This window comes from Oncorhynchus tshawytscha, linkage group LG08 (genome assembly GCF_018296145.1).
Source record: "Oncorhynchus tshawytscha isolate Ot180627B linkage group LG08, Otsh_v2.0, whole genome shotgun sequence".
In the NCBI taxonomy this organism is placed as follows: domain Eukaryota; kingdom Metazoa; phylum Chordata; class Actinopteri; order Salmoniformes; family Salmonidae; genus Oncorhynchus; species Oncorhynchus tshawytscha.
The window spans coordinates 62471302-62486221 of NC_056436.1; the positions used below are offsets into that span (position 1 = coordinate 62471302).

General features: G+C 43.8%; 1 protein-coding gene across 4 annotated transcripts in view; it reads right to left on the minus strand.

Moving 5' to 3' along the window:
• LOC112256136 (amyloid-beta A4 precursor protein-binding family B member 2) overlaps nucleotides 1-14920 on the minus strand; it is a 66211-nt gene that overhangs the window by 8510 nt on the left and 42781 nt on the right. For 2 of the 4 annotated variants that reach the window (XM_042325753.1, XM_042325755.1), the window contains exon 9: nucleotides 502-507. The exons of the other annotated variants lie outside the window; for them this stretch is intronic. In XM_042325753.1, the coding sequence (XP_042181687.1) occupies nucleotides 502-507 (6 nt within the window). The remainder of the gene's footprint in view (nucleotides 1-501; nucleotides 508-14920) is intronic. 4 annotated transcript variants of the gene reach the window in all.

A 14920-nucleotide genomic window follows, 5' to 3' on the forward strand; every position in this document is an offset into this window, starting at 1 on the left:
TCTGTCTGTCTGTCTGTCTGTCTGTCTGTCTGTCTGTCTGTCTGTCTGTCTTACTGTGTTCTACTGTATCTAAAGAGCAGGGCTCATCTCCCAGGCTGCCTGCCTGTCTGTCTGTCTGTCTGCCGGTCTGTCTGCCGGTCTGCCTGTCAGTGTGTAGTAGTACTGTGTTCTAAAGGAGCTAACTCCCAGTCTGTCTGTCTGTCTGTCTGTCTGTCTGTCTGTCTGTCTATCTAAAGAGCAGATCTAACTCCCAGGGTGTCTGTTGTCTGTCTGCCTGTCTATCTGTCTGTCTGTCTATCTAAAGAGCAGATCTAACTCCCAGGGTGTCTGTCTGTCTGTCTATCTAAAGAGCAGATCTAACTCCCAGGTTGTCTGTCTGCCTGTCTATCTGTCACTCCCCAGGCAGCTGAAGAGGTGTGTGACTGCAGGTAAAATGGAGGACTTGACACAATGATTACATTGAAGATAGAAGGCAACACATGTAGCACACAAACCATTTACCTTTCTCTAGGTCCAGGGAAGCAAAGGGGAGGTAGGAGGGAGGTAGAGAGAGGGGGAGGAGAGACAGAAGGAGAATGAAAAAGAAAATGCAGATGAATACGGGAGAAAGACACTGTTAGTACATTGAATATTCAGGGGAGCAGAGTGACTCAGACTTAAGTCTATAGAAGTTGTATCACAGAGCATGCTCTTTGGCCCCAATCAGAAGGGGTCTCCATTCCCTGAGCAGTGTATGTGTGTGTGTGGAAGCTTCAGCTCTGTCAGCCTCTGTGTACTTTTCATTTCAGCGGCAGAGCTTAGCGTTCTGCTCCATTATGACACATCACACCTTTGCTGTTTGACATGCCAACATACACACTAAACCTATTGTATGTGCAACTGAATCACCTCTCCACCTCTCTACCTCTCCACCTCTCTCTCTACTTTCCCCCCAGTTTTTTCTCTTGTAACCTACATCTATCCATTCCCACTTTAATCTCCCTTCATTACTCTACTTTCCACTTCTCTCTCCTACCCCTCCTCTCTCTCCTACCCCTCCTCGCTCTCCTACCCACTCTCTCTCTCCAATTTTCCACAGCAGCTAAGCTAAGAAGGAGAGGGAATGAGCAGTACCAGTTTGGCAGTCTCTCCTCCTCTCCTCATCACTGTTATATAAGAAACATAATATACTGTACTATACAGAGGAGAAGAGAGGGAGTCGGCTTTTCTTATTCAGGACAGAATGAGGGTTAATTCAAACATATTCTGGCTTTGATGATCCACTTCACTTATCAGTGACCAGAGACACAGAGAGAGAGAGAGCTAGACAGCATTAATAGAGACCAGAGAGCTAGATAGTATTAGTAGACCAGAGAGAGCTAGGCAGTATTAGTAGAGACCAGAGAGAGCTAGGCAGTATTAGTAGAGACCAGAGAGAGCTAGGCAGTATTAGTAGACCAGAGAGAGCTAGGCAGTATTAGTAGAGACCAGAGAGAGCTAGACAGTATTAGTAGAGACCAGAGAGAGCTAGACAGTATTAGTAGAGACCAGAGAGAGCTAGACAGTATTAGTAGACCAGAGAGAGCTAGACAGCATTAATAGAGACCAGAGAGAGCTAGACAGTATTAGTAGAGACCAGAGAGAGCTAGACAGTATTAGTAGAGACCAGAGAGAGCTAGACAGTATTAGTAGACCAGAGAGAGCTAGACAGCATTAATAGAGACCAGAGAGAGCTAGACAGTATTAGTAGAGACCAGAGAGAGCTAGACAGTATTAATAGAGACCAGAGAGAGCTAGACAGTATTAATAGAGACCAGAGAGAGCTAGACAGTATTAGTAGAGACCAGAGAGCTAGACAGTATTAGTAGACCAGAGAGCTAGACAGTATTAGTAGACCAGAGAGAGCTAGACAGTGTTTGTAGAGACCAGGGAGAGCTAGACAGTATTATCAGAGACCAGAGAGAGCTAGACAGTATTAGTAGAGCCCAGGGAGAGCTAGACAGTATTAGTCGACCAGAGAGAGCTAGACAGTATTAATAGAAACCAAAGAGAGCTAGACAGTAGTAGTAGAGACCAGAGAGCTAGACAGTATTAGTGGAGACCAGAGAGAGCTAGACAGTATTAGTAGAGACCAGAGAGAGCTAGGCAGTATTAGTAGACCAGAGAGAGCTAGACAGTATTAATAGAAACCAAAGAGAGCTAGACAGTAGTAGTAGAGACCAGAGAGCTAGACAGTATTAGTGGAGACCAGAGAGAGCTAGACAGTATTAGTGGAGACCAGAGAGCTAGACAGTAAGCTAGACAGTATTAGTAGAGTCCAGCGAGAGCTAGGCAGTATTAGTAGAGACCAGAGAGAGCTAGACAGTATTAGTAGAGCCCAGAGAGAGCTAGACAGTATTAGTAGAGACCAGAGAGAGCTAGACAGTGTTTGTAGAGACCAGGGAGAGCTAGACAGTATTAGCAGAGACCAGAGAGAGCTAGACAGTATTAGTAGAGACCAGAGAGAGCTAGTGTTAGTAGAGACAGTATTAATAGAGACCAGAGATAGCTAGACAGTATTAATACAGTCCAGAGAGAGCTAGACAGTGTTAGTAGAAACCAGAGCTAGACACTATTAGTAGAAACCAGAGAGCGCTAGACAGTATTTGTAGTAACCAGAGAGATATACACTATTAGTAGAAACCAAAGAGCTAGACAGTATTAGTAGAAACTAGAGAGAGTTAGTGAGATAGGCAGCAGGGGAAACAGCTGCTCCCTGGTTCACACACACACACACACACACACACACACACACACACACACACACACACACACACACACACACACACACACACACACACACCTCCATTTCATTTGGTAAAGTGTTGAGGCGACACAGTTGTGAAACCCCATTAAAGTTTACCGATACACCTGACTGAAGCACAATCATTTTACCTGTGTCACACCGATCCTATTTGAGTGAGATAACACCCTTCGGTTAGAGAGAGGGGTTTTATCCCTCCCCAGTCAGTCACTATCATTAAGGATCAGTTAACTGTGACCACCAGAGACACAGCAGAGATCAGAGAGAGAGAGAGAGAGAGAGAGAGAGAGAGAGAGAGAGACAGACAGACAGGCAAGACAAAAATAATGGTGTTCCAAAAAAGGTCCAGTCGCCAGGACCACAAATACAAATTCCATCTAGACATCGTTGCCCTAGATCACACAAAAAAATTATACATACCTCAGAGCCACAGGTAACTTCCACAAATCTGTGAATGAGCTGAGACAAGGCAAGAAGGGCCTTCTATGCCATCAAAAGGAACATACAATTCCACATACCAATTAGGATCTGGCAAAAAATACTTGAATCAGTTATAGAACCCATTGCCTTTTATAGTTGTGAGATCTGGGGTCAGCTTACCAACCAATAATTCACTAAAGGGGACAAACACCAAATTGAGACTCTGCATGCAGTATTCTGCAAAAATATCCTCCGTGTACAACGTAAAACACCAAATAATACATGCAGAGCAGAATTAGCCCGATACCCGCTAATTTTCAAAATCCAGAAAAGAGACGTTAAATTCCTCAACCACCTAAAAGGAAGCGATTCCCAAACCTTCCATAACAAAGCCATCACTTACAGAGAGATGAACCTGGAGAAGAGTCCCCTAAGCAAGCTGGTCCTTGGGCTCTGTTCACAAACACAAACAGACCTCACATAGCCCCAGGACAGCAACACAATTATACCCAAACAAATCATGAGAAGACAAAAAAATAATTATTTGACACATTCAAAATAATTCATACAAAAAACTTGAGCAAACTAGAATGCTATTTGGCCCTAAACAGAGAGTACACAGCAGTAGAATAACCAACCAGTGTGACTGACCCAAACTTAAGGAAAGCGTTGACTATGTACAGACTCAGTGAGCATAGACCTGGCTCTCAAGAGAAGACAGGCTATGTGAACTTTTTGATACGGGGTAAACTTTGAACATTGATATAGTAGATATATGATAGATCAGATGCAGAAGCATAGTATTTAAAGGAGTGTAAGAGACTGGTTTTTACATCAGAAGTTAATGGTTCTCTGTAGAAGACAGATGGCTTTGGAATGTGTTGGGTGGACGGGAGGAAGTCACAGGATTGCTATAGGGGAAGCGGATGGACATCTGTGGATTAGGCGAAGGAGGGGTTGAGGTCAGTCAGATCCCCTGAAGGGAGAAAGTATGGTTTATTATCCGGTTATCCTCCTCCTGTGGAACCATAAGATGTAAGGACTGGAGAGAAGGAGGAGTGCCTGAAGTGGAGAACATATACTTGTGGTGGTGGAAAAGTATTTGTCTAAATGTATTTGTCTGAATTACAGCTGTATCGACCCTTTATGAAGAATTCAACTTGGTTAAGCTTCTCTAGTGTCCGTGAGTTGTTTACTCTGAAAAATTAGAACCTAACAGAACACTGCACACAAAATGAGGTGGAAACTGAGCTGCACTTCCTAACCTCCTGCCAAATGTATGACCATATTAGAGACACATCAATTATTTCCCTCAGATTACACAGACCCACAAAGAACTCGAAAACAAACCCAATTTTGATAAACTCCCATATCTACTGGGTGAAATACCACAGTGTGCCATCACAGCAGCAAGATTAGGGCAACCAGTGAAGAACAAACATAATTGTAAATACAACCCATATTTGCACATCACTACAAAACTGTATATAGAAATAATATGACATTTAAAATGCCTTCATTCTTTTGGAACTTCTGTGAGTGTAATGTTTACTGTTCATTTGAATGATTTATTGTTGATTTATTATTGTGTATATTATCTACTTCACTGGCTTTGGCAATGTTAACATATGTTTCCCATACCAATTAAGCCCTTAAATTGAATTGAATTGAGAGGCATTCAGGTATTGGAGGTCTCACTGAGCTCCCCTGCTGCTTTAATGGTTAGGGCCGGGCTGTAGGAACCAGGGAGGAACCAGGGGGGTAGGAGGGAGAGGAGTGGAGGCCCTGGGGGGAATGGAGGCTCTGGGGCAAGGAGAAGGAGAGAGGTCCCCTGAGGTAGGAGTGGTATGACTGGAGAAGAGTGGGAGGGTTTGGGGGAAGTTGTGGTGAATGGCAAGGGGTAAGAGTAGGAGTTAGTAGGATGTGGTGATTAGGATGTAGGGAAGGGTGGAGAGGTGAAGGTGGAATGAACTGAGGAGACGAGGAGGAGGTAGTCAACGGTTACCATAACCATAAAAGTGTCATTGTATAATTGTGACTGTAACTCCCTAACCTGTAATAACTTTGGCTGACTGTAGTTTCTCTACTGCTCCCTAATCCCTGGTATTATTCAAAAGAGCCTGTCTGTCCTCTCCACCATCTGTCGCACGCACGCACGCACGCACACAGACTGCAATTATCAAACAGCTTTGCAGACCGTATGCAAAAGTGCCAGCCCCTATGCAAATGTTGTTACAAATGCTAATAATTTATGTAAATGACTGAAGAAGTGTTCTGAATGTGACACAGTCATGTCCACAAAGGTGTGAGGGTCAGAGGGGTGAGGAGAGTTAGTGTATAGACACCTGCTTTGAATCTGGTTTGACTCTGGTTCAATCTGATTTGATTCAGGTTAAGCCCAGTTTCACATTTGTTCAGGTTGAGTCCAGTTTCACACCAACTATGGTCAGGTTTTAGTGAATTGACAAACACTGGAGTCTAGCAACAAGAGTGAATTAATCATTGGTCACTAAATTAGTTATTTAACCCTTTTAACACAGTCCCAATCATGTCCTTTATAGTCAGAATAAAGAGACTACTTAACCACTGTGGAGATAGGACTGAGTGGGTGGAAGTATATTTTCTCTCCTACAATCATCAAAGTCCCAACACTGTGTGTCTCCCCACAAACTGAATACCATACTGCATTCTGATGACGTGTTCTCCAATCCCCAAGTACGGCTCCTGTTGATTTATTCTATCAACAATTAGAATATATTAGAGCTAATGGAGGGACCGGCTCATTGGAGAGCACCTCCCCCTACAATATATTTTCCACTGATAAAGCATATAATTGACAATATAAAGAGAATACTAAACCACTGCTAGGCACTTAGCATATTATATTATGGCAGAAGTACAGGAAACCAGTATTTGTTGTGTATGTGCTATGGAGTGCAGTATGCGTTGTGTATGTGCTATGGAGTGCAGAATGTGTTGTGTATGTGCTATGGAGTGCAGAATGTGTTGTGTATGTGCTATGGAGTGCAGTATGCGTTGTGTATGTGCTATGGAGTGCAGTATGCGTTGTGTATGTGCTATGGAGTGCAGTATGCGTTGTGTATGTGCTATGGAGTGCAGTATGCGTTGTGTATGTGCTATGGAGTGCAGTATGCGTTGTGTATGTGCTATGGAGTGCAGTATGCGTTGTGTATGTGCTATGGAGTGCAGTATGCGTTGTGTATGTACTATGGAGTGCAGTATGTGTTGTGTATGTGCTATGGAGTGCAGTATGTGTTGTGTATGTGCTATGGAGTGCAGTATGTGTTGTGTATGTGCTATGGAGTGCAGTATGTGTTGTGTATGTGCTATGGAGTGCAGCATGTGTTGTGTATGTGCTATGGAGTGCAGCATGTGTTGTGTATGTGCTATGGAGTGCAGTATGTGTTGTGTATGTGCTATGGAGTGCAGTATGCGTTGTGTATGTGCTATGGAGTGCAGTATGCGTTGTGTATGTGCTATGGAGAGCAGTATGTGTTGTGTATGTGCTATGGAGTGCAGTATGCGTTGTGTATGTGCTATGGAGTGCAGTATGCGTTGTGTATGTGCTATGGAGTGCAGTATGCGTTGTGTATGTGCTATGGAGTGCAGTATGTGTTGTGTATGTGCTATGGAGTGCAGTATGTGTTGTGGTCATGAAGCATGTATTGTGCATCTCAGTGACAGAGAGAGAGGAAAGCCCTGCGCAGCGTGGTGAATTAGTCACAAGCCACAGCCATTAGTGCTAATGTCTAACGTCTAATGTCTGGCCTTAATTACCTCCCTGCACCGTCAAGTTGTTTACAGCAGCGATACACAGTGTTACACACACCCAAACGAGCTCTCCCTCAACACCCAGGGCCAGGAGGGCGGGGGATACACACCAGACGCATACACACACTCACGCGCACGGCAGGAACGGAACGCACAGCACACACACACGTACCCGTGCTCCATCATCGATACAGCCGGAGGCAGCGCAGAACTGGGGCAAAGTTAAGTCCATGTAAAAATAAAAACGTCTCGGGTGTATTACATTTAGTGTAGCCCACACCAGTGTATGACTGCCGTCTGTAAAGTGGAGGGATGTTTTATGGCCGATGCAGTGGTCTATGCAGCAGAGGGTGTGATAATAGACTATGCAGTGCTGTTGGGTCTTTTACAACTGCAGGGGAGAGTGATAACAAATTGTTGAAAATGAAGCAGGATTTCAGTCAAAATGATTTCAGGGGGATGATCTACAGCCCACCTAAGCACACATGTAGCTGACCCAATTCTGAACAACCAGAGAGAGAGAGAGAGAGATAGAGATAGAGAGAGAGAGGGAGAGAAAGAGAGAGAGAGACAGAGAGAGAGAGAGAGAGACAGAGAGAGAGACAGAGGCAGAGAGAGAGAGGTGGGTGTGGAAAAAGGAGCACACAGAGATCCAGAAGTGTCACCACTCCTAAGATCCCACTACATATTTAACAGCATGGCTATGCTAGGTGGGTGGGTGGGACTAGGAGAGATTGGGTGAGTGAGATGAAAGACAAAGAGCGAGACACATATGTCCCTCCCGTTGTTCTCTGTTCTCCAATCATACCACTCCGATCTGATGTTCTCCTGACTGAGACAAGGCCTCTGGTAGGATGTCACAGTCACTCTAGCGTGACACCACTGGTGCCAAACTACTAAATACACATAGTTGTGTGTGTGTGTGTGTTGTTAATTTATTTGTTAGTGAGTGTATGCTTTTTTCTTTGTGTGTGTGTGTGTGTGTGTTATGTCTGTACAATTAGCATATACACATAGGCTAAGCTGTACTGTATAGCATATACTCTCCCATCCCTTGGAGAGAGACTACTACAGCTTCGTCCTACAGTAGACCCTACTTCAGCTTCCTTCTACTGTACAGACTACTACAGTTTCCTCCTTCGGTAGAGACTACTACAGTTTCCTCCTTTGGTAGAGACTACTACAGCTTCCTCCTACAGTAGAGACTACTACAGCTTCCTCCTACAGTAGAGACTACTACAGCTTCCTCCTACAGTAGAGACTACTACAGCTTCCTCCTACGGTAGAGATTACTACAGTTTCCTCCTTCGGTAGAGACTACTACTGTTTCCTCCTTCGGTAGAGACTACTACAGCTTCCTCCTACAGTAGAGACTACTACAGCTTCCCCCTACTGTACAGAGTACTACAGCTTCCTCATACTGTAAAGACTACTCCAGCTTCCTCCTACTGCAGAGACTACTACAGCTTCCTCCTACTGTAGCGACTACTACAGCTTCCTGCTACTGCAGAGACTACTACAGCTTCCTCCTACTGTAGATACTACTACAGATTTCTCTTACTGCAGAGACTACTACAGATTCCTCCTACTGTAGAGGCTGCTACAGCTTCCTCCTACTGCAGAGACTAATACAGCCTCCTCCTACTGTAGAGGCTACTACAGCTTCCTCCTCCTACAGATTCCTCCTACTGTACAGACTACTCCAGATTCCTCCTACTGCAGAGATTACTACAGATTCCTCCTACTGTACAGACTACTACAGATTCCTCCTACTGCAGAGACTACTACAGTTTTCTCCTACTGTAGAGGATACTACAGCTTCCTCATACTGTAAAGACTACTACAGCTTCCTCATACTGCAGAGACTACTACAGATTCATCCTACTGCAGAGACTACTACAGATTCCTCCTACTGCAGATTCCTCCTACTGCAGAGACTACTACAGCTTCATCCTACTGCAGAGACTACTACAGATTCCTCCTACTGCAGAGACTACTACAGATTCCTCCTACTGTAGAGGCTACTACAGCTTCCTACACTCTTAGAAAAAAAGGTGCTATCTAGAACCTAGTAGGGTTTTTTGGCTGTCCCCATAAGATAACCCTTGAAGAACTCTTTTTGGTTCCAGGTAGAACCTTTTTGGTTCCAGGTATAATCCGTTGCAGTTCCATGTAAAACCAAAAAGGGTTATTCTATGCGGATAATTGAAGAACCCTTTGGAACGCTTTTATCTAAGAGTGTACTGTAGAGACTACGACAGCTTCCTCCTACTGTAGAGACTACTACAGCTTCCTCCTACGCCAAAGACTACAACAGCTTCCTCCAACTGTAGAGACTACTACATCTTCCTCCTACTATAGAGACTACTACAGCTTCCTCCTACTGTAGAGACTACTACATCTTCCTCCTACTATATAGAGACTACTACAGCTTCCTCCTACGCCAAAGACTACAACAGCTTCCTACAACTGCAGAGACTACTACAGCGTCCTCCTACTGCAGAGACTACTACAGCTTCCTTCTACTGTAGATACAACTACAGCGTCATCTTACTGTAGAGACTGCTACAGCTTCCTATAGTAGTTACAACTACAGCGTCCTCTTACTGTAGAGACTGCTACAGCATCCTACAGTAGTTGCTACTACAGCTTCCTACTGTAGACTACTACAGCTTCCTCTTATTTTAGAGACTACTACATCTTCCTCCTACTGTAGAGACTACTACAGCTTCCTCCTACTGTACATATGACTACAGCTTTCTCCTACTGTACAGAGTACTACAGCTTCCTCCTACTGTACAGACTACTACAGCTTTCTCCTACTGTAGAAGCAACTACAGCTTCCTCTTACTGTAGAGACTACTACAGCTTCCTACAGTAGATACTACTACAGATTCCTACTATAGAGACTACTACAGTTTCCCACAGTCGATACTACTACAGCTTCCCACAGTAGATACTACTACAACTTCCTACTGTAGAGACTACTGCAGTGTTACATAGCTCTACATCATTCTCTACTACCTACAACCCCTGAGATCCAGGTCATTTCAACCACAGCATAAAATAAGTGCAGTTCTGTGCCATAACAGGTTGTATATATAGACAGTGGACAGACTGAACATATTCAGCATTGTGCATCTATAGCCAGTCTGTCTTGAGGGGTGAACATACTCACTGGGCATCACTGTGAGGAATCGGTAGGTAAAGATTGATTGGTTTCTGGGAGAGAGGGAGGGATGAAGGGAGGTATCTATAGGAGGAACAGGGGCTGTAATCTGTCAGGGAGGAAGGGATTACTGCAGGTGTGCCTAACCATGTTAATGAGAGAGAGAGAGAGACAGAGATGAGGGAGAGAGAGAGACAGATAGAAAGAGACAGCGAGAGAGAGAGAGACAGATAGAAAGAGACAGCGAGAGAGAGAGAGAGAGAGAGAGACAGAAAGAGACAGCGAGAGAGAGAGAGAGAGACAGATAGAAAGAGACAGCGAGAGAGAGAGAGAGAGAGAGACAGATAGAAAGAGACAGCGAGAGAGAGAGCGAGAGAGAGAGAGAGAGAGAGACAGATAGAAAGAGAGAGAGAGAGAGAGAGAGAGAGAGAGAGACAGAGAGAGAGAGAGAGAGAGAGACAGAGAGAGAGAGAGAGAGAGAGAGACAGAGAGAGACAGAGAGAGAGAGAGAGAGAGACAGAGAGAGACAGAGAGAGAGAGAGAGAGAGACAGAGAGAGACAGAGAGAGAGAGAGAGAGAGAGAGAGAGACGAGAGAGAGAGAGACAGAGAGACAGAGAGAGAGAGAGACAGTGAGAAAGAGAGAGAGAGAGATGAGGGAAAGGGGGTGAAGGAGAGGGGACAGGAGAAGAGATGGGGGGGAAAGAGTTGCACAAAGAGAGTGAGAAAAGGAAGGAGAAAAAGAAGGAGAGGGAAGACAGAGAAAAAGAGGGAGTGCGAGTGTCCTTCCCATAATGAGTCTTGTGAGAAAAATGGTTCTTAGCGGACAGACAGACAGAGAGCTACATCCTACTGAGACCTAGTCTGCTGGAGAGAAGTGTGATGAATTGTGGGTAGATGGAGTGAGCTATAGTAGAAGAGTGATGACTCGTGGGTGAAGAGAGACATTGTAATGGGCCCTGATCAGACCAAGAGTAGGAAGGAAAAGGCATCAATCACTCTGGCATCTATTGAGTGGGCCTGGGTGTTCCACCGTCGTCCCTGTGGACTGTTTAAAGCACACACATGTTAATTAAGGTAAGGGGACGTGAGCAGCCAATGAGCTATGCCCAATTAGGACATCAGAGCAGGTACAAGTGCTGCTGATAAATGGGGGTGAAATAACTGTCATTACATCACTGTGGCAGAGACAGACACAAGTGCTAAACTATGCATATATACGCATGCCCTCACCGATACACACACATACTGTATATACACACACACACACACACACACACACACACACACACACACACACACACACACACAAATACACATCCACCAGTACTTACACACACACACACACACCTACCAGTACATACACACACATACTGTACATATATACACACACACACACACACACACATCACACAGACTGCAATTATCAAACAGCTTTGCAGATCGTATGCAAAAGTGCCAGCCCCTATGCAAATGTTGTTTACAAATGCTAATCATTTATGTAAATGACTGAAGAAGTGTTCTGAATGTGACACAGTCATGTCCACAAAGGTGTGAGGGTCAGAGGGGTGAGGAGAGTTAGTGTATAGACACCTGCTTTGAATCTGGTTTCACTCTGGTTCAATCTGATTTGATTCAGGTTAAGCCCAGTTTCACATTTGTTCAGGTTGAGTCCAGTTTCACACCAACTATGGTCAGGTTTTAGTGAATTGACAAACACTGGAGTCACACACACACACACACACACACACACACACACACACACACACACACACACACACACACACACACACACACACACACACACACACACCACCAGTATATACAAATACATACTGTACATACAAATATATACGGTACATACACACAAACACAACCACCAGTATATACAAATACGTACTGTCATAGAAATACGCACTATCATGACACAAGGCGAGACCCAGATGCAGACACAGGAGGCAGATGGTTGGAGTTTAAGATGTTTCATAAATCCAAAGGGAATAGGCAAGAGAATGGTCGTGGACAGGCAAAAGGTCAAAACCAGATCAGAGTCCAGGAGGTACAGGTGGCAGACAGGCTCGAGGTCAGGGCAGGCAGACTGGTCAGGCAGGCGGGTATACAGTCCAGAAACAGGTGTCATGACGTTGGCCTGGGGGGTAGGTTTATGACAGTCATAAATACCTCTTCCCCCCTTTTTTCTCTCTCTACCCTACTGAGGTTACATTTGCAAAACCCTTGGCTAACATAGAGATTCTGGGAACGTCAGAAGGTGCAGGGAAATGAACTATATTCTGGTAATCCGACCAATGGAACATATGCTGTGGTACTTAATGAATATGATGTCAGTTTGGTTGTCATCTGAGACATTCTCATCAATGATAAGATGACATAAACTCTACAGTGGAAAGTCTACACATCAGAGTTATCGGATTCACATGGAATTATTGTTCAATTTAAATGTTTGAATATGAAATTATTTGTGATGGGATGAAATGTGATTTTAGCTTCTAAAATGTGAGATTTGGGCTTTCATAAGACAGGGCTCTGCTCAATCAGTGGCCCGCCCCTGTGAAGGGACATGGGCTATAAACCTTTTCAAACACGCCCTCCTCTCCCTTCCTATATAAAGCCTTAACGACAATATAACCTCCTGTTCCGAGGATGTGAGGACGACGGTCCGATGTCAGAATGGTTCAGATAATAACTACAGAACGAAGCCAACATCAGCGTGAGCTTTGGTTGCGAATGGTATGAACTTTGAACTCTTATTCACTACAGAAGTGATACCTCCTATCCGTTGAGTTAGCAACAGCAGATGCAAAAGCAGGTTGGGAAGGAACAGACAGAATATCCCGTCTACCCCACGACGAAGTTACTACAACGTATCCAATTGACAACCAGAGACATTCTTCAAAGGACTCGGTTGGGCCACATGGCTTTCCATCTACCACTAACCTACCGAAGCGCAGCGTAAATATTTATTGCATTTTCCTTTTTCAAATGGGCGGTAATTTAGAATGCATCAGATACTGTATTTACGATAGCACAGCTTTGCCCTTTGTTCCTCAGTCTTCTCGCTCTTTCACTCAAACACCCAGCCCCTTTTCCTTTGTGTAACAAGCAGTCATATCTGTTCCGCCCGCTAGGGACGTTTTCCTTTATGACGTAATTTGTAATCAAGTTCTGATTTAATTATGTGTATGTGTAATTCTGTGTGATTAGTTAGGTATTTAGTAAATAAATAATTAAACCCAATTTCGTATTGCTGATTCAAATTGTTAGCCAGGGTTCGTGCAGATAACCAAGAATTTACAAGTTCAGATGAGACTGAATTAAGACGACGATTGATATTGACTGCTATTGATGTAAAATATTACGAGGTCTTTAAGAGTTTATTCGGAAGATAACAGCCCTATAAATATTATTTTGTGGTGCCTGACTCTCTAGTTAATTACACTTACATGATTAGCTCAATCAGGTGATATTAATTACGGAGAAATTATTTTATAGAATAGCATGTCATATCACTTAATCCGGCATAGCCAAAGACACGACACAGGCAAGGGTCAAAACCGGGAGGACTAGAAAAAGGAGAATAGCAAAGGCAGGAGAACGGGAAAAAACGCTGGTTGACTTGGAAACAGACAAGACGAACTGGCACAGAGAAACAGGGATAAATACACTGGGGAAAATAAGTGACACCTGGAGGGGGTGGAGACAATCACAAGGACAGGTGAAACAGATCAGGGTGTGACACGTACTGTACATACAAACACAAAACCACCCGTACATACAAATACACACACACAACCACCAGTACATACAAATACACACACACACACAACCACCAGTACATACAAATACACACAACCACCAGTACATACAAAAACACACACACAACCAACAGTACATACAAATACACACACACACACACAACCACCAGTACATACAAATACACACACACAAAACCACCAGTACATACAAAAAAACACACACACAACCACCAGTACATACAAATACACACAAACACAATCACCAGTACATACAAATACACACAAACACAATCACCAGTACATACAAATACACACAAACACAATCACCAGTACATACAAATACACACAAACACAATCACCAGTACATACAAATACACACAAACACAATCACCAGTACATACAAATACACACAAACACAATCACCAGTACATACAAATACACACAAACACAATCACCAGTACATACAAATACACACAAACACAATCACCAGTACATACAAATACACACAAACACAATCACCAGTACATACAAATACACACAAACACAATCACCAGTACATACAAATACACACAAACACAAAAGTATGTATGTATCTATTGATGAAAGGAGTAGGACTTGTATATTGTAAAAGATGAATGATGTGTGGTGGAGAGACACGTAATGCCTCCTTCCTCTCCTCCTCCTCCTTCTCTTCATGCCAAACCTGTCCACAGAAGGTCAACAGGGGGAGGGGAGGATGGAGGGATGAAGAGGAAAGGAATAAACAACAGATACATGTGGGTTGTTCTGCTCTGCTGCCTCTTAATGAATATGAATGAGCAAACAAGCTGATCAGCCATTAGAAACAGAGGTGAACAGTGTTATGGCTTGTTACATAGACATTCATGCAAATGTAAACTAGGGCTGTCCCAGACTAAAAAAAATATTGGCTGACCGTATTTTTCCATACACTACCGTTCAAAAGTTTGGGGTCACTTAGAAATGTC